Below are 24,840 nucleotides of genomic sequence, written 5' to 3'. Positions count from 1 at the left end.
AGAAAATAAATCTCATATGTTTTGAATAATTATAAATTGCCGCTCATGCTTTACCTGGGAAAATCTTTCATTCTCAACGTTGGATTCCAACAGGTGGTCCAATTGTAGGGATGACATAAAAGCCACTACTTCTTGATCCTTTTCCTCAATGCATGATCCAACTTTTCTCAGCAGCTTTGCTTTTTCCTCACTGCAAACAAAATACATAAGGAAGCCCATAGTCAGTATGGATAACAACTTAAACAAAAATAAAAAAGTTTACCAACTTTAAGCGTATTCCATAAGTGAAATGATTAAATAAATTCAGATCCGCATGTTTCAGCACCAAGGTCTCGCAAATTATTCGTACTGCTACATACACTGGTCGCTTGGATCACGTTTATAAAATTCGGGAAATAGATGCCAGAACTAGCCAACTAAAGGACTCCTTCCCACGGACAATACGGGATAGCAACTGCAGGGTTATAGATAGCAAAAATTCTACTTGCCACCCTCAGCGTCTGGGGAATAATTAGTTCTACTCCACTGCATGCTCTTTCACTAACCTAGTGTATTTTGTTATCATAACTTATTCTTTCCGAATGACCTCATTAGTGTTCTGTTCTTTTGTTTTTAAGTCTCCCTTTCAATCCCTCGTCCCTCTCCATGGGGGGAAATTCCTGCCACCTACAATGTTGGGTCGCATTCCCTGCCTTTTAGAGTATCCTCGGGGGTAGAGTGTTTTGTGGTGCATGTTCATGTGGTAGTGGTGTTTCACATTCTTGCTTGTTGTGTCCTATCTTGCGTGTTGTTGGATGGCTTTCGTGCTGCATCCTGGGGTGCAGTTTTTTGTTGGTTTGCGGTATATGAGTTTGCATGAGTGTTGGATGAAGGGATTTTTGCATGAGGGTCTGCACTGTTATGGGTGTAATTTTCCATGTTGTCGTTTTGCATGTGGTATTGTTCCATTTTACGGTTGGTGACCTAACGCCCCCCTGCCATACGCCCTTGCGGCGGCTTGTGGGTATTATGTAGATGTAGAAGTCAGCAGAATTTTTCAAATACCACATTTTTCCATTGATAACGCGCGTGTTATCCATACAAAAATGTTCAGATGATTGAAAAAATGACAATGCATGTTATGTGATGAAAATTGGAAAAATCCCAACATTTACACACCTATGTACACAATAATTTAAAGAAGAGTCTCGCAAAAATAAATTAGTCTGGAGGCATGTCTGTCTAATTGCATTCTATTTTATACAGATCTGCTACTGTTACAGTTATTTCATCTCATAAATCCATGAGAAAAAGAAGGAACATATAATTTATACAGATAATATACAGATGCAAGGCATTAATACACATTCAAGATAACTATAAAGCCCTGGGCCCATGGTATCTATACCAATTCATGATAACTACAAAGTTCAGCGTGCGCGTTATCCATGGGAAAATACGGCACTTAAATTATGAGAATATAAACATTCAAGATCACTATCTCATTAAGTCCATAGCCTTAGGCACTGCAATATGAAAATGAGCAATATTATTTTTTTTAATGCATGTTTTGGACCATCTTATGAATCCTCAGTATAGAAGTATTCCCAAGTTCTGAATTATGATATGTGCATTTAAAAGGTATTATGGAAAGTGGAAGGGATTTCAATTTACATGCAAAAATATTGTATATTGGCAATCATTTTTAATTTCCACGTCTCTTAAGCCTTCAATTAATGTGTAGCCCCTCCCACAAGCACTATTTTATGAAGTCAAATGGATGAATTCATAATGTATAAATCCTGAAATGTTTATACTCATATGCCCACATAATTTAACACAATTGAATACATACTACCTTGATCAAAAATTTCCCGGAATTTATTCAGAAAATTAAAAATACAAGTTTATTCATCTAAATCTATATTGTCCCCTTCAAAGTAATCCCCATCGACTGCAACACACTTATGCCAGCGCTTGATCCAATCCTCGAAACATTTTTTATATTCGGTTTTCGGTATGTCCATCAGTGCTTCCTGCGATTTTTCCATTACTTCCTCTCGGCTGCTAAAACGCGTTCCCCGTAATGGTTTTTTAACTCGATTGAACAGAAAGAAGTCACAGGGAGCCAAATCAGGTGAATTCGGTGGCTGTTGGATGGTATTTGTTGCATTTTTCGTCAAATAATTACGAATAATGATAGCACTGTGCGACGGTGCGTTATCATGGTGCAAAATCCACGAGTTTTCTGCCCACATTTCTGGTCTCTTTCGGCGAATTGCTTCACGCAAACGTCTCATAACGCCCAAATAATACTCTTTGTTTACTGTCTGGCCTTCTGGCAAAAATTCATGATGCACTACACCGTTGTAATCCATGAAAACCGTCAGCATTGCCTTCTTTTTTGACTGAAAACGACGTGGTTTTTTTGGTCTCGGCTCATTTGGTGAACGCCATTCACTTGCCTGATGTCTGGATTGCGTGTCGTACTCATAAACCCACGTCTCGTCTCCAGTAATGATCCTTTTGATGAATGTGGGATCGGATTCAGCCTCGCAAATCATGTCTTTTGCGACGTCAACACGGTCTCTTTTTTGCATGAAATTGAGGTCTTTTGGCACCAACTTTGCTGCTACACGACGGAAACCCATATCATTAACCACAATGTCTTGGGCGGATCCATAGGCAATGTTCATGTCCTCCGCTATTTCTCTGGTGGTTAATTTGCGGTTATTGACCAACATTTCTTTTACTTTATCAATTTTTTCACCGACTTTCGATGTCGATGGTCTGCCACTGCGTTCATCATCTTCGATTGACTCACGACCACTTCTGAACCGCTCGTGCCACTGGTAAACGACCGTTTTTTTTAGAGAATCGTTGCCGAAACACTTTTCCAACATTTCCAACGTCCGTGCGCCACTAAATCCGTTTTTTACGCAAAATTTAATACAAGTTCGTTGTTGCAAATTTAAATCCATTTCTGCAATTGTAAAAAATCGCCAACACACACAGAGATAGATGTACTCTTGGCTACGTAACTTTTGCAAATGTCAAGTTATGACACTAAGATTTAAAGGGAATATCAACAACAGATGTACCAATTTAACAAAAAAAACAGAACTCAAATCGGAACGATGGGAGCGCCACACGGTGGTTATTCCGGGAACTTTTTGATCAAGGTAGTATTTATAAATATGCATGATATGTGGGTCACGGTAGTCCAGGGGTAGAGTGTTGGACTGCTGGGTTTGATCACCAAGCCCTCCGGTCTTTGGGCATCTGCAGCTCCACCCAAGCTCTGTGATTTTTCGGCTACCAGATCTTCCTGGGAAACCATAACTGGCACAGGGAAAGGAACTGGCCCCCCTACCCTGATGTGTGAATTTCACACGCCGTCAGGCTTAGTACTGGGTGAACTCTACAATCCCCTACCAAACCGACCTTTGGGTTGATTACTGTGTTTATGGTTTTTTTATGTGATATAGCACTGAAAAATAAACCTGCAGTAGATAGTTTTGTACTAATGCCATCAAAGGTGTTGTGGAAAAACAGGAAATCATGAATCAAGAAAACAAGCATTGTAGAAATATATAAGGGAGAAATTAGAAAAGGGTGGAATTCTGATGAAAAGAAAGAACTCCCCTGCTCCCGCACACATAAAAATTAAGCTAATATGTTTCCAAAATGCCAAACAATTCACTGAATATAAGAAGTACTTGAATTTTTAGTGAAAAGTTGTGAACAAATCGAGATTCTCATATAAAGACTAAGTACTTGGTCTGGGACTGATATACCTAATGGCTAGACTCAGTGGCTCATGTGGCCGATTCAAAGGTTGGATTTGCGCTTTTCCATCGCAATCCTGATGACTTCCCTTGTCGATACATAACTGCAGACAAAACATGGATACATACACTACTACACTCCTGAAACAATGGAACAATCGAAACTGGATTTCTAAAGGCGATCTGGCTTAACAGAAGGCAAAGACATTGAAATTGACCGACAAGGCGATGGCCATAGTTTTTGGGATGCATATGAAATCATCTACATTGATTACTTGCAAAAAGAACAAAAAATAAATGGAGAGTATTGGGCATTGTTATTGCACCAGTTGAGCAAAGAAATCAAGAAAAAAATCCTCATTAGACAAGAAACAAATTCTCTTCCATCAAGAATACCTGCACAGTTTCGAAGGTGAAAATTATGGAATTGAAGTATTTATATATTAATTAATCCCCTGGATTCAACAGATTTGGTCCAAGTGACTTTTTTAAATTTCCAAGCTTGAAAGAATGGCTGGGTGGAAACTGATTCACGTTGAGCAAGGAGGTCACCGTCAACACACACAATATGCCTATTTCGAGGGCCTTCTGAAATTCAACTTTTTGATTGGCTCAAAAAATTTGGAGGACTGCTAGGAAAAATGTATCACTCTAAAAAGAGATTACGCAGTAAAATAAAAAATATCTACCCTAAATAATGTTTTTCTATTTATTCCTGAGAACTTAGTGAACGACCTAAGTATTCAAGGGTTCAGTTATTTCAAAAGAAAACTTAAAGACTTACTTTATTGAAAAATCATATTACAGCAAAAAATAATACATGGGGCAGTGCTAGATCAATTTTGTATGCTATCTTACTCATCTGATGTAGCATTACATGCATTGTAATATATGTGTAACTATAAGTACTTAATATCTCTAGACTTGTCTTATGTTTACAAGTAGAAATTGTTGGACAGAATAAATATTGCTAAAATGATTATTAGCTAAATAAGAATAAAACCTATGTGATGGCTTGAATTAGAAATAAGAAAGATAACCTTCAAATACGACACTGAAACAAGTTAGAGGGTTTTATTATTCAAGAGGTAAAATCACTGGCAATGGAGGAAGCAGGAGGGCTGTGATAATTAGAATAGCGTATTTCAATGATTTTTATTACAAAAACAACTGTTGATAGCATAGAGTACTAATCAATCATATTGAAGGGGCTTAAAAAATGTATATTCAAAGTTTATTTCTCTATCACTGTGAGACATGGACATGGCACAATAGAGAGAAGAAAATCAGAAGTAACAGAGATATGCTAGTAAAGAAGTATGAGTACTAAGTACTGAGAAGTACTAAGATGGTTCACAGCATAAAACATGAAGAATTACTTTGAAGAGTTGATGAAGAGAGACGCACAAGGATAACAATCACAAGAAGATGAGGGAAACTAAGTAGATACATTTTGAGGCACCACACTTGACAGAAAACCATAATTGTCAGAAATATATTAAAGAAAAAGGGTAATGATGAATTATGGGATGCCGCCTGAAAAGATGGGCAGTTAACAAAGCTTGGAGAACCAGACGTTGGATTGATAACCTGTGACGACAGGTATCATTGGTTGCTTGTGCGAGTATAACAATGAAAGAAGTTCTCACAGATCGGTGTCTTCCCAAAATCTTTTTCTTAGCATAATCAATTTCAATAATTTTGAGCATTACTCAAGACTACAACTATTCACAATTTTTCTTACCTGTACAGAGATGATGCTTCATGAGCTCTCATAGGCACAAGACGCGAAAAGAGCTCCTGTCCAGAAACCTCGGGATCATTCACATCAAAAGGAATGCCTTTAACTAGCGAAGCACCATGTATCTCAGGCAAAATCTCTTTTGCAGGAACTCTCTCATGGTAAATGAATTCATTGTCTGCTCTTGCAGCCTTTAGCTTGCCCTCCACCACATCTCTGGTGAAGGTTAATGTTTCAGACACAGCCTTTATGAACAAGGAATAATTATGAATACATTTATTGGTTGAGAAATTATTTCACATAAATAAAACAGGAAAATCAACCATTTATCTAAGATGTAACATTGAACAAAATTCAAAACAAAATTATCTAATTATTATTTACATAAATGTTTTAGATTAGACCTACCCAACCCTTACAAGTTAGTTCACTATGTAAATACTCCAGATACAACTAAAATGTATGACATCAAAGTCACTAATAGTATCGTGTACAGCCATATGTGACATACAAATAGCATATCCTAAAATCCAATGAATTAACAAAAACCCCAAGAACATTGGCTATCCTACTTGGTATATAATAATAATAATAATTTTAATTCTCCCTCCACTATAGTAGTTTGGTGCATCTTTGAGATAACCTACTTCAATAATTGTGAATGAATGTGTTGACAGTTGCAATTTAATTTAAAATCAATCATGTATTAAAATCCAAAAGTATAAATGACACAAGACCAATGTTTACTCATTTCAAGACATCTTTTAACAAATCTACAATGCGAAAGATAATTGAATATATTCTAGAAAAACTTTGAAAATTATGTTCTATCAACATGATACACAATTTTCAACAGATTCAGGCGAGATGTAGTGGAAGTTCGTCATTATGAGAAAAACAAAATTTGCACTTTTCCACAGATTTATTTATAACATATAAAGTAATGCAAAGACTTGCACCTGAAGATGGTTTGATGAACTGAAATGCGTTGTGCGTTACAAATATATCTGTGGAAAAGTGCAAATTCTTTTTTCTCATAAGATATACATTATTTAATACTGCTAGCAAACTTTGATGACATACCTCTACAGTTTCCATTCCTTTCGAGAGATTTGTGGCTTCCTCCAGAGCCTGGGATGATGCAAGGTAATAGGCAACCCTTTCACCCATCTTTTGCTGCTCCTCAGCTTGCTGTCCTTGATAGAGCAAGGATATACAGATGTGGTATTTGCTCTTGAAGTTCACATATTTCTGCCAAGACTGCCAGTTAAAAATAAACAGAAAATTCAATACCCATGGGAATTAAAAAACATACAGAATACACAGGAATTAAAAAAAAATTTGCCCAACACAAAAATATTGGTACATACAGGGGTGTTTTGAAAAGTCAGAGCAAATATAAACAATTAATTTGGGATAAACCAAGTCTTTTTTTAGTTTTTGCATTTTATTTAAACACTGCTCCAGTTAGATGATCCCTTCCAAATTTGTACTGCGAGTGTTATAACTCTATAAAATAGGAAATTGTATCCACAATCACCTGCTTGTTTCAATAAAAACTCCTCACTACCAGTCATTTCTTCATATTGGAGAACAGAAATCAGCGGGTGCCAAATCTGAGGGATAGGGAAAGTATTGTGTACCCCAGCTTGTGCTTTGCCATGATGGAAAAGGACTTTTTTGAGGGCCAATTATGGATGTTTTTAAAGCAGCTGAGTTTTTTAAGACATTAATAATGACGCAGAGTATACACCATTAATACCCATTTTTAAATATTCAACGAAGACTAATCCTTGTGAATCCCAGAATGCTGCCATAAACTTCCCAGCTGAAGGAACAGTCTTCACTTTCTATGGAGCAAACTTCATGATAGCAATCCATTTCTCACCATTCCTTGGTCCAACCATCCAGCCTTTATATGCACCTTCACTTTTCTATCAACTTGGATTTCATCAATGAATTCAGGAATACTGACCTCAACAATGCATCATCATTACTTGGGCATCCTTGAAAATTTTTAAACCAATTATAAACTTCAAAGAAACTGCGGGAGATGCTGCAACAGTAACTTTTAACGGAGTCATCCGCTAATGTGCATTTTAATGCAACAATTTCAGAGCGTAAAAATCATTCGCCTTTTAAAGGAACTAGATGTTATGACGAAATACCGTACATACAATGTCACATGCATTCGTAGTCGTGCGCGAGGCGCCACTGTTGGCTTTAACCTCGTGGACAGTGGCGCCTCGCGCACGACTACGAATGCATGTGACATTGTATGTACGGTATTTCGTCATAACATCTAGTTCCTTTAAAAGCCCCAAAATTTCAGAGTTTAAGAGGACGCCTCGGTAGCTTAAGTGGCTAAAGCACTCGACCGGATATTGAGGGATCTGGGTTCGAGTCCCAGTCAAGGCGAATGATTTTTACGCTCTGAAATTGTTGCATTTCAATTATAAACTATTCTAAGCAAAGGACAAGGTTTCGCATCATCTTTATAACGTTCCCCTTTTGTCTTCTGAGGCGATTTGCCTTTCATAAAATAAAGCTCGATCAATGGATTTGCTATATTCAAGCGAATGGTAGACAGTGAGTAAGGTACAGATCTCAATGAAACTTGGAGAATGTTCCTTCAAGAGAAGCTACTAACTAAAAATAGCTTTGATACATACCTGGTACAATATCTCTAACTTTTCAATATAACCTCAAACATAAGCAGTCATCAATCAACTAAAAACAATTTATTGTTTGAGGATTGTTAAAATTGGGTTTATTTTTACAGCGTGTGATATTATTTTCTCTTCAAGTAGTATTATTTTTAGTATAATGTATGTATTTGTGAACACGTGGTAGTCCAAGGGTTGAGCATTGGACTACTGACCAGAGGGCTCAGTTCAATTCCTGATCGAGCCTCTCTGGACACTCTCAGTTCCACTCAAGTTGTGTGATTTTTCGGGTATCAGATCTTCCTGGGAAACCATAACTGGCACAGGGAAAGGAATTGGCCCCCCTACCCTGATATGCAAATTTCATACACTGTTGGGTTAACCATACCATCACCTACCAAATTGACCTTCTGGTTGATTACTGTGTTTAAGGTTTATGGTACGTATTTGACACAAATGCAAGTTGTCTGAACAGTGGTGCATGGTGTTTCAGGATGTGTTCATCTCCTGCTCCTTTCTATTCTGTAATTAATTTCACGTACCCCTCTTCATTCCTGCTTCCTAAATGACTGCAGACATGTCTCTTCCCATTTGGTCACCCCAAAGTGGTGACAATTATAGCTGTCATAAAAATAGAGAAACAAATCAATTTGGGTAGAATTTTTTTTATTTTTCAACATGATCTGCTATCAGCTGTATACACTTCTCCCTTCATTCCTCCAATTTTTTTAAGCTCCAAAAAGTAGGATTTCAGTAGGTCCTCAAGGGGACTCTCTTAAGGGGCTGAGGAACCAACCAGCTAGTCTGGGGGGAGAGCCTCAGAATCCCATATGCCAAACCCCACGTCCACATCGTGAGAGTCGGGCAACGCTTGATGTTTTCAAGCGGCCAACGGGGATGGCTTCAGTGCGGTCGACCACTCAAACCATTTAGCCATGAGGGGGCAGCCCCCCCAAGTGACCTTCCCTACCTTCCTTCGAAGGTGGCTAAAGCACTATAAATCCTCAGTAGGGAGGTACAGGGGGTAAAACCCCGGGTTTCAGTGGGTTGCCAGCCCACCGAGATCTAAACAACCTCAGGTTCAAAAAATCAGTGTAGAGCTCAAAATAGACGTGTGCATTGGTGATGACCTCCTAGTTTGACGTGAATAATTTTCTGCCAAGTTATTTTTTCAAGTTTGGAAATAAAAAAGTCACCAAATCTGGTGAATGCCGTGGGTGTTGTAATTATTCAAACTTTAATTCCATAATTTTCACCATCAATCACCCTGTGCAGGTGTGCCTGCGGATTGTCTTGATGGAAGAGAACTTTATTCTTTGCCAGATGAGGATTCTTTTTTTCTTTCTTTGCTCAACCAATGCAATAATGATGCGTAATACTTTCCATTTATTACTTGTCCTCTTGCAGATAATTGATGTGCGTGATTCTGTGTGCATCCAAAATACCATGGGCATCCCTTGTTGGCCAATTTCACCGTTTTTAATTTGTCCACAGTTATGTATTGACATGGAAACTCCTCATGATTGCAACAGAAAAGCACCAAACCACTCTCTGAATTGACCATGCCATTATGAGGGTAAAAAGAAACTACACTTCCACATTGTTTCTTTTTACCCTCATAATGAAGGAATTCCACAAAGTTAAACGTGAAACTGTTGTGTTGACCACACCATTGTGTTTATTCTCTACTGAGAGCTATTGCAGCACCAATCTTCGCGAGATTTCTTTTACTCCCAATTGTTTGAGCGAAATTGAATACACTTTACCTTGTGCTGTGCCCGTGGCCTCAACTAACAAATAATGAACTTTGAATCTTCCATCACTCAACTCCATATTGCCAATTTCGCCAATCATTTTGGCGGAAGTCACTTCTACTGGATGTCCCATATGATGTTCATCACATTTGAGGACGTATGGCCATGTCCAAACTCATTTACTCACTTCTACACAGTCTTGAAATTAATAGCAGGTAACTCATGAACTTCATCCAGCTCGACTTTGATCTCTTTCATCGTTAATCCTTTTAAATAAGTGTTTTATGCAATTTTTTTACATTTTTCTAGTTAACAAAATTTTGTAGCTTCAAACAATTGAAAATGAAACTAAGTGATGGATATAGCTGACACCGTAACAGCAGTCAAGTGAGAGATGTTGTTTACCTATGGCAAACCTTTCCCAATACTATGAGCACCATCTCTTCAAGTTTCTTAGGAATTAATGAATGAGCTCTTCAAAATGTTGACTACGTTATCTTTATTTAACATACATTCCATCGGTTAATGGCATCAAGGACAGGCACATACAAGAGACAGTTAATCATTCAACAGTTTAATTGTATGAAAAGGTCAACAGCCTCAAATGATGTTACGCGTACCTACAGCAAGGGTGCAGAGTGATGGAACAATCATTGGTCAGTCAATGAGGTTTTATGAATAAAATGTTGAACAACCATTGTTCAAAATTCCACAATGCTGCACCCAAGAACACACATGACAATGGAACAGTCAAACAATGACTAGTCAGTCGGTCCCACCCATATATGTATACACTTTTTTCTTTTCGATGTGCAAATCTGTGCTAAATGAATTGATGTCTGTCTATATGTATTTATGTGTACATATTAATGTAACTATAAGTTTGATGGCTAATATAATATGTATACGACGATGGGTTAAATGGAAGAAGGGACCATTTGGTCTCAATTTTGCCCAAATAAAGACCACTATCTATCTATCTATCAGACAGTAAACAGCACACTATGGCAGCAATAACTGAGGGCATTGAATGCTTCATTGAAGCTCTAGAGATGAGAACTACTCTTCATTTGTCAACTTGGAAGGAATACTCTGACGTCAATATTAAAAGAAAAGTTAAGGGAAGAAGTTTCAGCAGGGATCGTTACTAAATAGCCACATATAGATGTGGATAATAGGAGAAATTTGGTGAGTTTGTTACATTCCTTTTGTTCACTCCCGTGTATAAATATTAGTTTATTTATGTATTTTAAACTGCATATACCATTATAAGATAAAAATGGGTATAAACTTCTACTAATCACATATTAGAGTGATTCCTCATCAAATCAAACAAGAAATGGCCTAATTCTTTTTGATGTCATATTTCTGAACACTTATAGACTCAGAAAAGATGCAAAAATGCCAAGTTGTGGCCTGATGCTTCCTACTCTTCTGAGATATTAGCAATATTAATAACTTTGCATGACTTGCAAAACTAATGGTATTTAAATTTTAGCAACAGGAGAACTTGTGTTTTTATTGCTACCACTTAGGACACACATAAGTTTAAACGAAAGACCATAACAGCTTTGAATATGACAAAATACGAGGTGGAAAGAAAATATCCAACTTGTAAAGGCCTTATTCATTCCATTTAATTTTTTCATCTTACTACCCGGGTTTCAATACGCAGTATCATCCTCATGTGCATTTTCAAGCTTTACCTTCTAAGTTATACATTTTGGCCAGGGGACTAAGGTATAGGGGCAAAGGTAGGCATTTTGGAAATTGACAGGTTGGGGAGGGGTGCCATAGGTATAGCATACCACATAAAATTGGAAAAACATATCATACAATCCTCTTGAGTCTTCACATTTCTCCATCATAAATTCCTAAAAAGATTTGCCATTTCACTCACACTATCACTGAGCACATTCGAGATAGTTTTTACTTTTACTTACCCGAGGATACATGACAAACAGAGCCATGTAGGTTAAATTATGAAAGTTTATGCTAAAAATAGTTTAAGTCTCCTGGAAACATTTGATTGCCAGCATAGAAGAATAGGAACTCTCAGGTGATTATCCCAAACTTGATTGTACACAAGATGCTGTAAAATTTTCCACTCCTACCTCTCATTTAGTCTAGCACTGAATAATGGCTTAACACAATATTCTCTTTCTCAAGGTTAAGTAACGCAAATGCATCAGCTTTCTTTTGTTGAATATTGTGCAACAAAACATGCTCCTCGACTGCTGTGTGCATACACAACAAAACTGTTTACCTGAAGTGACATCATGAAACATGTATGGCACAAGTGATCAGTTAGGCCATGGCAAGTAGTATTAAATTTAGTAAGAATTACATGTATGTGATATTTGCCATATGTGTACACTTACACAAATGCCTATGCCATGTCTACTCTTTATTTTTTAAGACACTTTAGCAAAGAAGAAATATATATATTAGAATTACCAGCAAACTTAAGTAAGCTTATGCAGGTAAGACACACACAATTTAATATTTGAAGGCCTGATGAAATTTTATGGTGCACGTACATTCTTCATCATATATATAAATAAGACATATGCACACAAAAACATAAATGAATATGCAACAGGCCACTTAATGGAACATAAAAGAATGGACTTCAATAAGATGTGTATGAATACGTCAACTTAAGTTAAAATGAACTTAAACGTTAAATATAAGCCAGAACTATAACATATCTAACCTTGTATTTTTTAGATCCAACTGTTTCTGCTATGGTTATGTTTTCAGATCCACCCTGATTTCCTTGGATTAGAGTGTTTTGAGCAAGTTTGTAGTAGTCCACAATTTGAGCAGCAACTTTAGCTAATCAATGGAACAAAGTAAGGTGTTAAAGATACATGCAAAAAAAAAGTTGAAGAAAAATAAAACTATACATGGGAGAGTGTGTTCTCAAAACCACCCAAAATATTCCAACTGAGAATCAACTGCATATTATACATAAAAATGCCTATGAAAGATCGGTATTAATTAATAGAATCATATAATTATGGCATAAAACTGTACAAACATCCACTAAAGATGATGTGAAATATAAATTTGTTGGAAAATATTGATAAATAAAACATTGTCTGCTGTGAATGAGTTTATCAATTATTGTAAAGATTGAAACTAAATGCATGTGTTTCAGTTACGTACAAGTTTTTTTATTCAATTCACCTTAATTCACATAAATTGTAATGTTTGCTACACTATGGTATGTTTCCTTTTTCTGGAATAAAATATTTTGCACTGCAGTAATTTTCTTTTTTGATGACTGTACGAGTTCAGGAAGAGGTAAGAAGACGGATAAGCCACTCAGCATTTCATGATATGGAACACTTAGCAAGGCTTCTTCAAATGCAGTCTTACTTGTAATATGTCTCGACAGTAACTCCATAATAGAATAAGTGAAACACAGTGCTGCAAGAAAGCTTCTATCAATGGAGCGATATGAATAGAATAATAGTAAAACTACTGAATGAGGGTTATCAAGCACCTTACCCACCAGTGAGTCATTGAAACATCAATGTAGTCAGTACAGAGAAATGAACAAAATAGACGCTCCAAATCCTATGTTAGTGCCCCACTAGAGTAGTGAATCACAATAAATGCCTACGAGAAACCTATTGGAACTCAAGGAAATAGAGATATCCATATACTTTGGTCTTCTGCAAGATCATTGGCCTTTGTAAGTGACCTTATAATGTTGGACAGTATTACCATAAATGCAGCATTCCTAAATGCTGCTGAAGGTTATCTCATGGAGGACCCCACTAATAACCAATTTACAGTGAAACCTCTCTTAATGAGTACCTCTTAAAGTTAGTAATTTGCATAATGAGCAAAAATCGATTTTGTTAAATGGCCCACTAAACAAACAAGTTTTTGCATTACAAGAGACAAAGAGAGGGGGATTCCGGGAGTGATTCTTGCTTGCTGCTTAGGTTTGTGTTTAGAACTCATACTGCTGTGTCACTTGTGATCACTCATTTTTCCATACTTGTGTTAAGAAATATTATTTGTATTTTTTGTGTGCAAAGCTTAATAATATAGTGTGCATAGTTTTAAAAATGTCCCCAAAAAAGCAGCAAGAAGACAGCCTAAGAGAATAAAAATTAAAAGTAAAATCATTGAAAAGAGAGAATGAGGAGTAAGCAAGGCTGATCTAGCATGATCATACAATCAAAAGGTCGACGACATAAGTGATTTGCACCATCCTCAAGAACAAGGACAAAATTAAAGAGATAGATGCTTCAAAGACAGAGATAAGAATATCTACCCAACAGTTATACATTCTTGACAATTTCTAATACTATATGAATAAATGACTAGCAATTGCAGGGTGATGCCATTGATGCGAACAGTATTTGTGAGAATGCAAAAGTGATTTTTGCTGACTCTGTTTAGTAGATGCCAGGGTCATCAATGGCTGAAGAAGAATTTAAGGGGAGCCATACGGGGTTCAAGAAGTCAAAGTCAAAAACCTGCTTCCAGGGCATTGTGAGGCATGGTGAAGCAGTAAGCTATGACTTAAAGGTAGTAAAGGACTTCATTGGTAACTCCAACAAGCTCTTGGATACTGAGGATTACCTGTAAGAACAGGTTTTTCATTGTGATGAGATGGGTCTCATCTGGAAAAAGATACTGATCCTACAAAAAAGCAGAGGAGAATCCACTTCCCAGCCACAAGCCAAAGAAAGACCATCTCACACTGCTATTTTGTGCCAATGCAAGCTGTGATTTGAAAATTAAACCCCTGCTTGTTTGCCATTCATGAACTCCACAAGTCCAGAAGAGCAGGCTAATTGCGATCTGGAGGTCATGGGAAACTATTGCCGCATACGTCGAGAAGCATCACTCTAATAAGGCAGTGGCTATTTGCACTGCAAATTTATTTAATGATAATGCAGAATTTACATGTCTACAAAATTTTGAAGAGTTGGCAAAAACACATATCTCCACGCAGCTTTCTAGTACAATAGAATAAGGACGGTATCATAAATAATAACTAATGATTTTTATTCTTATTATGTTTTCTACAAATCAAATTTGCATTCCATGTTAGTTCATTCTGCAATAAAAGAAAAGATGATTCACCATTTTCAACGTTGTACATATTATTTTCTTTGAATAAACCTTGCAAATAATTCATTTTTTGGCATGGAATGCATTATCATATTTTGCAATGATTTATAAAACAAAAATTTTTTGCTTAAAAAGTGTTTCACTTTGCAAGAAAGATTCCAGAATGAATTATGCACGTTGTGTGATGTTTCACTGTATTTAACAAGTTAATTAACCCACTGCAAATTAACTGAATCAGCATTTGAACTCACTACTACAAAATGAAATTTAGAAACAAGGAACAACACAGTCTAAATTCAATTACATATTGAATTAGAATTGTAGATGCAGCATTGGTGCTCCGTTTAGATATATTTGTTCACAGATATGGCATTTTATGAAAATGAATTACAAGGTAGGAAAATAAATTAAATGCCACGTAAGATACTCTTCCCATTTCTCAACTGATATTTCAGGATAAAGCAAGTTGGGTTATGCAATATTAAATCTCCAAAATTATAATCTACATATGTATATTTATTTTTCTCTGAGACACCTAAATCTTTAAATGCAGACTGCCTCAATGTGAGGATTTATTGTTAGTTTTATCAAAGAATGGATGATACAGGCACATAATATTAGTTGGAATAGGATATCTCAGAGAAAGCTAACCATGTTGTTTGAAAAAATGTCAACCCAATAAATACTATGTTAGATGATTATTGCTGAAATATTTTGAATGCACAACCACACACTTCACCGGTTGTTTCTTCATCCATGGCATTTTGCTTCTGGTCTGCATTCTTTTCAGATCTGAAGCTCACAAAATTCTTCCAAATATATTGAATTCAACTTCTACACACAATGATGCATATTTAAATGAATCTTAACATCCAATTTTCACTCATCATAGATGAGACATATTGTTCATTTCTACTCCTCCATAATTTAGAAAGCTCGAAATGGCATAATTCAGTCAAAATTTTAAACAGACAATTAAAATTATTTTCATTGGAAATAGTTTTCAATTAAATTTTATTTAGAAGAAATAAGTCATAATTAAATAAACAATAATGAGCATGTTATGGCATATTATAAACAAAATCCACATTAAATTACAAAAATACTATATTATAATTTTAGAACTTACCTATTATTGTGGCTTTCCGATTGTCCATCATACTCTTCTCCAGAATACATTCCTGGGCCTGAGCTAACATTATCTGGTACATAAACTGTAAGATCTCTGGAGACATGTCTGAACCTCTAGGCTGAGGCAAAGTATCTCTTAGGTGCTGATGGTATGAAATATGCAAGAAAGAAATTCACTCATGAAAAGGGTCAAGTGAAAAAATTCTGAACCTTTTAAAAAGATTACACCTAAACTAAAATTTTTAATTTCTATTAAAATATGATAGATTAATACACCTAAAAAGATGAATTTTATACATGTGCGCATAATATTTATGTAACCAAAAGGTATGGTGTATAAGGTGCAAAGATATGCAAAACTTTGGGTTTAGTAGTATTTTTTTTAAATGAACAATGATATTCCTGGTCTAGAGAAATTTCAGATTGGCATCATTTACAGACATCGAATTTAACTTTCAAGCAATAAATAACTTTAAAAATGCAACTACTGCAACATTGAATATAATTTTCATTTTAATTGACATATTAACATTGGCTATGAAATACTGCTGAAGTAAAATGACATTCTACAATAGAAATTTCCAATTTATATATTCACCCAGTCAGTCATTTTTCATATCTAGCATGTATGTACATTGATAGTGCGTATTTCTGCAACAGATTAGAATGCAGAAGTGAAAAGAATAATTATCAATGAATTATTTAAACCAGAATTAGTGCATTCAAATTCTCACGGATAACTCTACCACTTGAAAATCTAAATAATTATATGGCAAAGCATTGTCTGATAACGAAGAAAATTCCACAGGTTCAGAGCATTTAGCTCCTTTAGCATAGTTGCTGGCAAAATGTTCTGCTGCATATAATAGTTTTACTGTACGGCACTGGAAAGAATTCAGTATCCATGTGGGGTGGGGCCAATTAGTGTCATCTTATACAAGAAAAATTTGAAATTTAAAAGAGAAATGACTGGCAACACTCATCAAATTATAAGAAAAGAACTCAATGGTGCCATCCATGCCCAATATACTTATTCACCAGGTTTATTGAATCAGCATGGTACATATATTCATGATTCATCTTTTAATGATTGAAAAAAAAAAATCTGAGGGATTTAATCATACCATTGCAAATGTTGGCAATACTAAAATATGAAAAAATATTTCTCAAGCCACAGCCTGATTTTATGAATAGTCACAGCTGATCAACGATTGGCTGCTTCTTTCATTAGCTGTTTCCCAGTCCATCTAGTCAAGAAATCGTTTCTAAGCATTCTAGAAAAGATTTGGCACAGAATAAAACATTTTTGTGGTTGAAGATTTTTTCTGACTTCATTTCCAAGGCCTTCACAAGTTAGCTTCACTAGCCATTAGCCTAACTAATTTTGTATTCAGGTGAAATTTGAGGTCATTCTGGATACAGCGTTCAGCCAATGTGGATTTTTCTAGCTAACAGTCTGATATCCCTTTCGTGTTCCTTCAGTTCCATTGCTATGCTTGAGCGTGTCTCTCCAAAATAAGACTTCCTGCTTTCATTAAGCATAAAAATGAAATTAACTGGCAGTAAATATTATCAGTAACTGATATTTGTAGCTTGTCACATAATTCCACAGCTTGATTTAAAATACTAATACTATATTAAGAATACAACACCTGGAAAGCCCACGCTGCACACTGAAAATGAGTACAGGACATCTTCATTCCATCAGCTGATGTGCGAGAGTCAGCCGCCCCCAAAATGGAATGTAATGATCCCACATTGAACAAGATACATCCCATTTCATAACGAATGTCACTAGCTGAATACACAACACCTGAGAAACAGTCTAGCCTGTATTGGATAGAAAAATAAAAATGTCAACACAGAATGGGTAAAAGGGATCTTAATACAATATAAAACTTATTTATGTGGGTATAAACTTTATGGTTCACTTCGTGGAAGATTTGCAAAACATAGGAAAGAACAATGTACTTTAAAAATTCACCACAGCACTAATTCAGAGGAAAAGTATATTGTTCCCTCATACTGTATGTCATGGTTATATATGTATACAAGTTTATATAGTATGTACCTGCATTGAACTATAATATATTTTCAACTGTCATATGCACAAAATTTTCTTTATTTTAGGAAATAAAGCCAAAACATTAATCAAATTAAAATGAAGATTTTTTTGTGGCATTCCAGTGCTTAAGAATTTTAATGCAATTAATTAAGTTTTAATATGTGGTATTTTACAAGACAACAAAAACTGCAGACCAGTCTCATGGCTCATGCTAGGTTTACTGCGAAGTCACGTCAGTTGTCAGCACAGAATAACTAGATGTGCAATACATTTAAATACAGTTTCAAGAAATTTCCATGAAATCGAAAAGATAAAGGAAAATATCTGATTAAGATCAAATAAAAATTATGCATTACCAGGAAAAGTTCACTGCAGCAGCTCCATCCTCCATCATTGGAAACCTCGACTGAAGAGAGTGCAATTGGCAATAGTATTGCTTTAAAATACTACAACCAGTCACATCTTTAGGGGCTCTGACGGCATTGGTTCTTAGAGCCGAAAGGTCTTTAATTTCTTTTGTGTAACTTTCTGCATCTTCATGGTAAAAATCTCTTATATACTGAAAAATCAAGAAACTTACTTAAATAAAGAAGAGATACTGATATCCAAATAATTATATCTTTCCCATCCTATAATAACATTATATGAGATTTTTGAATATCCAAGATAAGTGCAATTAAATTTTCCTTCAATGCACATCTAATGAAGGCTTGTGTGATATATCACCGATTTCCACATTCCAAGACTTTTAGAAGTTTTCAAGAACATTTTTTTTCCAACCCCTCCAGAAACCTGAACTGATAGTACAAATTCAGGGAATCCAATTATTAGAGACTTAAGGCCACAGTTTTATGTTTGATGTGGTAAATGAAATCCATGCTGAAGAATTTCAAATATTTCACTCTTCAACAAAATAAAAGATTCATTTAAAAGTAGATTAAAGCTCAGTGAGCTATCAATACAGAAATTATTGAAATCTTGATCTAATGACAGTTTAGTGAGCCGAAAAGTATGCAGCAGTAAGTTCTTTAAATGGAAAAGTACAATATTTTCATTCTTCATTATTTTTGAGTTATTTGAATCCATATTCTATTAACTTTCCCATTACATTGAGGGATAGTCAGAAGGTTAATCTGAACAAATTTAGAAAAATAATTTTTATAATGAACATTAAAACAGACTAGTAAATATGCATTATATTTATTTTCCCGTTTCAAGAGTGAATAGTTTTTATTCATAAAAATTCGTATTTTTGCATCAAACACTATGTTAATTTTACACTTTTTCCTGATACAGAATCCCTCAAAGTCCCCCTTCCATGTTGGGTCAAACCTCCAACCTCTTTCAGGCAACGCATCTATATAATAATTAATCCTAAACAAGTTTATGTATTCTTAATGTCTAGCAAATGAGTTTTCTGTCCCAACGCAATAGTAAGCATTGGAAGGGGAACAGTAAGATGATTGTAAATTCTATCATCTAGTTCTGATCAAGAAAAGATGATGCCACACTCCCAGCACATATAATTATCGCAGAGACTGCCAAAATTTACAAATTCACTCAACCATTGCAATAGTATGGCAGAATTTTAAGAATTAGAAAAAAATTGTTAACTTAGAGATAGTAATGAAGTGATAACATGAGAAAACTGAAATAATTAAAATGAGTAGAAAGAAACAGTAATCAAACATGAGACTCAAATGCAAGATGTGGGGTAGTTTTATTATTTGGGAAGTAAAATCAACAAAATGCCAAAGAAAATCTACCCATAGTAGTGAGGCATGGGTATTTACAGCACCAGAAAACAATTTCAGAGCAATGAAAATGTAATGCAACATGAAAACGGTAAAAATAACATAGATGCATCAAAAAACGAATGAAAGGGTTACCAAGAAGGGGAAAAGTCTAACAAAAACTCTTTGGAAGACGAGTCCATGACATGAAACACTAATTGAAGGAAAAGTGGATAGGAAGAATTGCAGAGGATGATTCCGAATTAGATACAGGATTCAAAATAATGACAAGTGCCAAAGAAGAGAGAGCGGTAACCATGAAGACCTTAGTTTATTGAAACAGTTCCTTGAGCACAGCATCAAACCAACTTTAGGAGAACAAACACTTCTTACGAATGTTCCACAATTTTAATTATGGCACTCTACCAGCTCCAAAAGTAGACATCATGATGACAATTGAAAACAAATGAATTGCAACAAATATGAGTTTATAGTATAAGTCCCGGAAACATATTTAGAATTGCCCATGACGACTAATGCATGAGGGAGTAAGGCACCAAGGGAAAAGGCACCGAAGATGGCATGAGCTTTCTCTAAACGCAGAATTGGCTTCATGAGCAAGACATGGGGAACAAGACCGGATTTGACGTTTGTCAAGGGAAATTGTCAGTGGAAATGGATTGGTGAACATGGTAAACTTCATTTCATCGATCATGAAAGTGGGTTGTTCTGTATTTACAAGAACATAGGGCATCATCTTGACTAGGGCTTGTCAACTTCTGGTAACTTACAATCTACCCAGCTAAGGCACACTTTAATAGTTCACAATCATTCTAAATTAATTTTAATAATTCAAGTGCTGTAAATTCCTTTGGCAGTGACTCCTAAGTAAGACATTTAAGGTTACTTTCCCAATTTAAAAAAAATACCAGTCACCTGAGTTCATCATTTAGAACGAATTCCACGCTAATCATATTTTAACCGCTACAAACTTGAACTATGAAATGTGCAGCACTACGACTTAAGGTAACGAAGGATTTCAAATTATACTGCTAATATTACACAGCCTGATGAGGAAATTAATACGCCCTAGCAAATCACATTATCATACTACTATCAAACGTTTTCCATACTACAATTAGGATTCCCTAAGTAATTTGAAAACAACCTTGACACATTATAGTACAACTATAAAAATTATTATGAATATTCAACTTTCATACTTTGTCATTATGTAGGTACTTCAAATGATTGTGCCAATAATGCCTGTCAAAGGTTTAATTAGACGGAATTATAATTGTGAAAGTTAAATGGTGGACAACATTCTTTCAGCATGAAAATACATACTCGGAAACAATGGTATACAGGACAACAAAAACTATGCATCAAAAAAATATCACCGACAATTTAACCAGAATACCAATGCATTCCAACCAATTCTTAAGAGAATTTGATTGCACAATTAAGACAACTTTTTGTGCCTTTAATATGGGTCAAGAGGATTTTTTCCAAATAAATAATTAAAAAGTATCACGAAATTTCATGCAACTTGCAATCTTAATAAGATCCTACTCGATTGAAAAATATACCTGTTTAATTTTCGGCCCAAATTCCGCCGGTTCGGCACTAATTTTGGGGTCAAAACTGACCATCGGCAGTCTTGGGACTGCCTCCATGTCTAACAGCCACTTCTAGAAATTAATTTAACCACAAATGATTTTAAGTAAACATAAACTACCATCGACTTAGATTATGACGTTTGGTCATACGTTAGTTTAACCGAAAACACATGAGATACGAATACAGCTAAAACCCGAAAATCACCGTAACGAAACCGGAAGTATATTACGTTTATTAATTTTTACAGCACCATCTATTGGTAAATTGATGACGTTACTCTTTTGGTTACGTGTTCGGTTGTGTTAACACGTCACGGCGAATCCGCAGGTACGGGTGGCACTAACTCCAGAGTTGTTTGTGTGTGAACCCGACGAGAGGTGGATGTGATTTGGCATATTCTCTGAACACTGGAATTGGAATAAGATTTAACAATGGTAACCGCTAGAGTTGATTCAAAACATTCCTCTTAAATTAACTGGCGCAAAAATTAATGCTAATTTATTTTCAATTTGATTTCAAAGCCAGCTGCACCGAGCTCAACATCTGTAGGGTCTGGTGGGCGATCGCCGTCAAAAACCGTTGCCCCTCGGGCAGCTAGCAGTGGCACCGTGAGGCAAAGGTTAGGAAAAAGTTTAAAGATTATAAATATTCTTACTTGGGCGTTTGCCTTCTTTTGATTGAATAACTTATTTTGCAGAAAAACTGCGCCGACCACATCAGCTCGCTCTAGAGCTACAGGAACTGGTAGCGGAGGAATGTGGAGATTTTACACCGATGATTCCCCGGGAATAAAAGTGTAATTATAATTTTAATTTCTTGATGTCTCTCTGCTTTTTTTCCTGCTACTAACTTAGTTTTACCCTTAGCGAAATTATCTCAGCGATTGATTTTAATCCATGTGTGTCCCTGTTTGTCCTTTCTTGAAACCTGAAAGTGGCTATAACCTTTAGTAATGACATTAATACCACCGCATGAAGTTTAAAAGAATATGATTAATGAACTTCTTTGACGTGAGAAAACTCTATGGAGTACACATACTTCGAATTTTTTTAAATGGTGAAATAATGATAGAATACATATTCCTGGGGAGGCCTAATTGGGGGAATTGCTAGGCATTCAGTAGTAGTATAATTAAGAATTCCAATGGTGTACCCGGGCATTGACCTACAGTTAAGAATATCCACTGCTCTTCAGGCCGTAGGAAGTCTTGCCCTGTTCTTAAGGAATTGATGAAGACATTCTTGAAGGGGGTCACTGATGTGAGAACAATGTGCATCTGGATATACCTTACTTTTTTAGAGGTTGGCGTTTGGGGAGTTTTAGCTCTGGATGTGTTCTGTGGACCATTTCCTTAGCATTCCTGTAATATTTGGCCTACAGGTCATGGAAGTAATTTTTTTATGGGAGATATTACGTTTATGATTTAAAATCGAGATAATTTACGTGCTTCATTCTTGATCTGATAACCCCCAACCTCTGTACTTCCCTTCATCCCTTTGGGAATATCGTCTTTTATGAACAGTCTATTGGGGAAAATTGAAAGAGTCAGAATTAATGTTGATTGCTCTGCGAGAAAACATTATATCATGGGGCAGTGTAATTGTTGACATCGTCATTTGACATAGGATAAGGTCAGCGTTAACGTGTTGATGCTGCACAAATTGTTTGTGTATTCGTTACTTCAAATTTTATGCTTTTATTGCAATTGAAATTATTATTAAATAGCACCGTTAACTTCGACAAAATTCAATTCCTAGAGTCTTCCTCATGACATTTAATTGTAAAGAACTAATTACTTTGACTGCTAAAACTTTTTTTTTGTAATTGTAATTTTTGCAGCTGACAATGCAAAAAGTATGAATTCTTTAATTTGGCATAGTCATTAATTTTGTTCATATTTGAAACTGAAATTCAACTATTTAGCTGAAGGCTCAGGGTCATGGCCATTATAATTAGTCATTTAAGCCTCTTTAAGCATTCGCCGTGACTGGGATCCTGGTCAAGGCGAATGATTCTTACTCCCTGAAATTGTTGCATTCAATGTGGTCGCTTAGTTGTCAAACATCAGCGACTTTGAATCAGTGGACTATTCAGCCATGTCACCAGTGTCTGCATGCAAATTGAGAAACTATACATATGTATTCAAAGCTGCCAGCTGTTTGATAAATCTGTAAAATTAAAGGATTTTGCCTGAGAATGTAATTTTTCCTGAGATATTAGAATTCATCTCATTCAAGTCTAGCATAATAAATGAAATATAATGAAATTGAATAGTTGAAATTGTTTGCTGTAATCCATGTGTAATCAGAAATTGAAAAAAATAAGGCACTCATAAGTGCCATTGTGATTTAAACATTGGCAGTTTAGAGCTTAGGATTGCTTTGAATTGATATTTTTGCTATTTACATCTTATGTTTAAATCATTGGTGCGATATCTTCATTTGAAGTTATCTGATGAATGCAGACTTATGAATTCATTTCTTCTTCTAGAAATCTGCTATTTTAGATTGATAGCGATGATTGATTTTAGTGCCTGTTGCTGCATGATCATGAATGCTGAAAATGCTATTTTTCTTTACAGTGGACCAGTCCCTGTTCTAGTGATGTCGCTTCTATTCATTGCATCAGTCTTCATGCTTCACATTTGGGGAAAATACAATCGTTCCTAAATAAAAGTTTGTTAATTCTAATATTATTTTATTTACAACAAAATACAAACTACTTTTCCTGACAAAATATGAGTGTTCTGTAATCATTCCATTTATTGATACTCTGCTAATCAGGATTTTACCATCTGTTGACAAAGAAAAATTTTTACATGGATTTATACAATTGCATGTACTACTGTCCTTTGTAATTAAAGGTTTTTGTTGAAAATTTATCCCCAGTTGTTTCCAAATAATTTCTCAAAGGAAGTTTCTGAAATTTAATTTATGTATAGTGAATTAGTAGTACAATATAGAAAAGTAGTATTCAAATGAAATGATACACCATGACATTAAGGGCCAAATGTTGCCCATTAGAATTATTTGAATAATTTCAAAAAATATGATCTTTGTCATGTGGAGTTTTATATTATTTCTGTTGAAACATTGTTAATTGGAAATTTTTTGGTGAAATTTAATTTCAAGGCTTGTGATAGGTCCAAAAGGAGTTGTGGTGACAACTCATTTAAGGAGTTTTGTTTGCTCAATTTCTCCAACAAAAATCATGGGGGCTGAATTTTATTAGAAAGTCAGAATTTTTGATATGCCAATCAAGTA

General features: G+C 35.4%; 2 protein-coding genes across 3 annotated transcripts in view; one reads left to right on the top strand and one right to left on the bottom strand.

The window, feature by feature from the left end:
• Positions 1–21,760, bottom strand: part of mop (tyrosine-protein phosphatase non-receptor type protein myopic) — a 44,321-nt gene extending 22,561 nt beyond the window's left edge. The window contains exons 1-8 of one of the 2 annotated variants that reach the window (XM_071591666.1): positions 21,547–21,760; positions 18,581–18,783; positions 17,812–17,989; positions 16,158–16,302; positions 12,645–12,766; positions 6,592–6,768; positions 5,512–5,753; positions 55–190 (exon numbers count right to left, since the gene is read on the bottom strand). In XM_071591666.1, coding sequence (XP_071447767.1) covers positions 55–190; positions 5,512–5,753; positions 6,592–6,768; positions 12,645–12,766; positions 16,158–16,302; positions 17,812–17,989; positions 18,581–18,783; positions 21,547–21,633 — 1,290 coding nt within the window. In that variant the 5' untranslated portion in view covers positions 21,634–21,760. The remainder of the gene's footprint in view (positions 1–54; positions 191–5,511; positions 5,754–6,591; positions 6,769–12,644; positions 12,767–16,157; positions 16,303–17,811; positions 17,990–18,580; positions 18,784–21,546) is intronic. The other variant, XM_071591665.1, reaches the window with a different exon arrangement.
• Positions 21,761–21,872: 112 nt separating this feature from the next.
• On the top strand, positions 21,873–24,458 carry Sec61beta (Sec61 translocon subunit beta). Its single transcript, XM_071592248.1, has 4 exons — positions 21,873–22,011; positions 22,099–22,196; positions 22,275–22,373; positions 24,159–24,458. Exons 1-4 carry the CDS (start codon positions 22,009–22,011, stop codon positions 24,244–24,246), a joined length of 288 nt encoding a protein of 95 aa, XP_071448349.1. The 5' UTR covers positions 21,873–22,008; the 3' UTR covers positions 24,247–24,458.
• Positions 24,459–24,840: the final 382 nt, after the last annotated feature.

The sequence above is a fragment of the Hetaerina americana genome, unplaced genomic scaffold, assembly GCF_022747635.1.
Source record: "Hetaerina americana unplaced genomic scaffold, ioHetAmer1.1.p SCAF_5, whole genome shotgun sequence".
In the NCBI taxonomy this organism is placed as follows: Eukaryota; Metazoa; Arthropoda; class Insecta; order Odonata; family Calopterygidae; genus Hetaerina; species Hetaerina americana.
This window is presented reverse-complemented; position numbering and strand designations above follow the sequence as displayed.

What these genes read in the sequence shown, in the direction of transcription:
- Sec61beta (XM_071592248.1), top strand. An exon ending in AGTGGCACCGTGAGGCAAAG is followed by an intron (nt 22,197 to 22,274) that starts GTTAGGAAAAAG and finishes CTTATTTTGCAG; the next exon opens with AAAAACTGCGCCGACCACAT. An exon ending in GATTCCCCGGGAATAAAAGT is followed by an intron (nt 22,374 to 24,158) that starts GTAATTATAATT and finishes TTTTCTTTACAG; the next exon opens with TGGACCAGTCCCTGTTCTAG.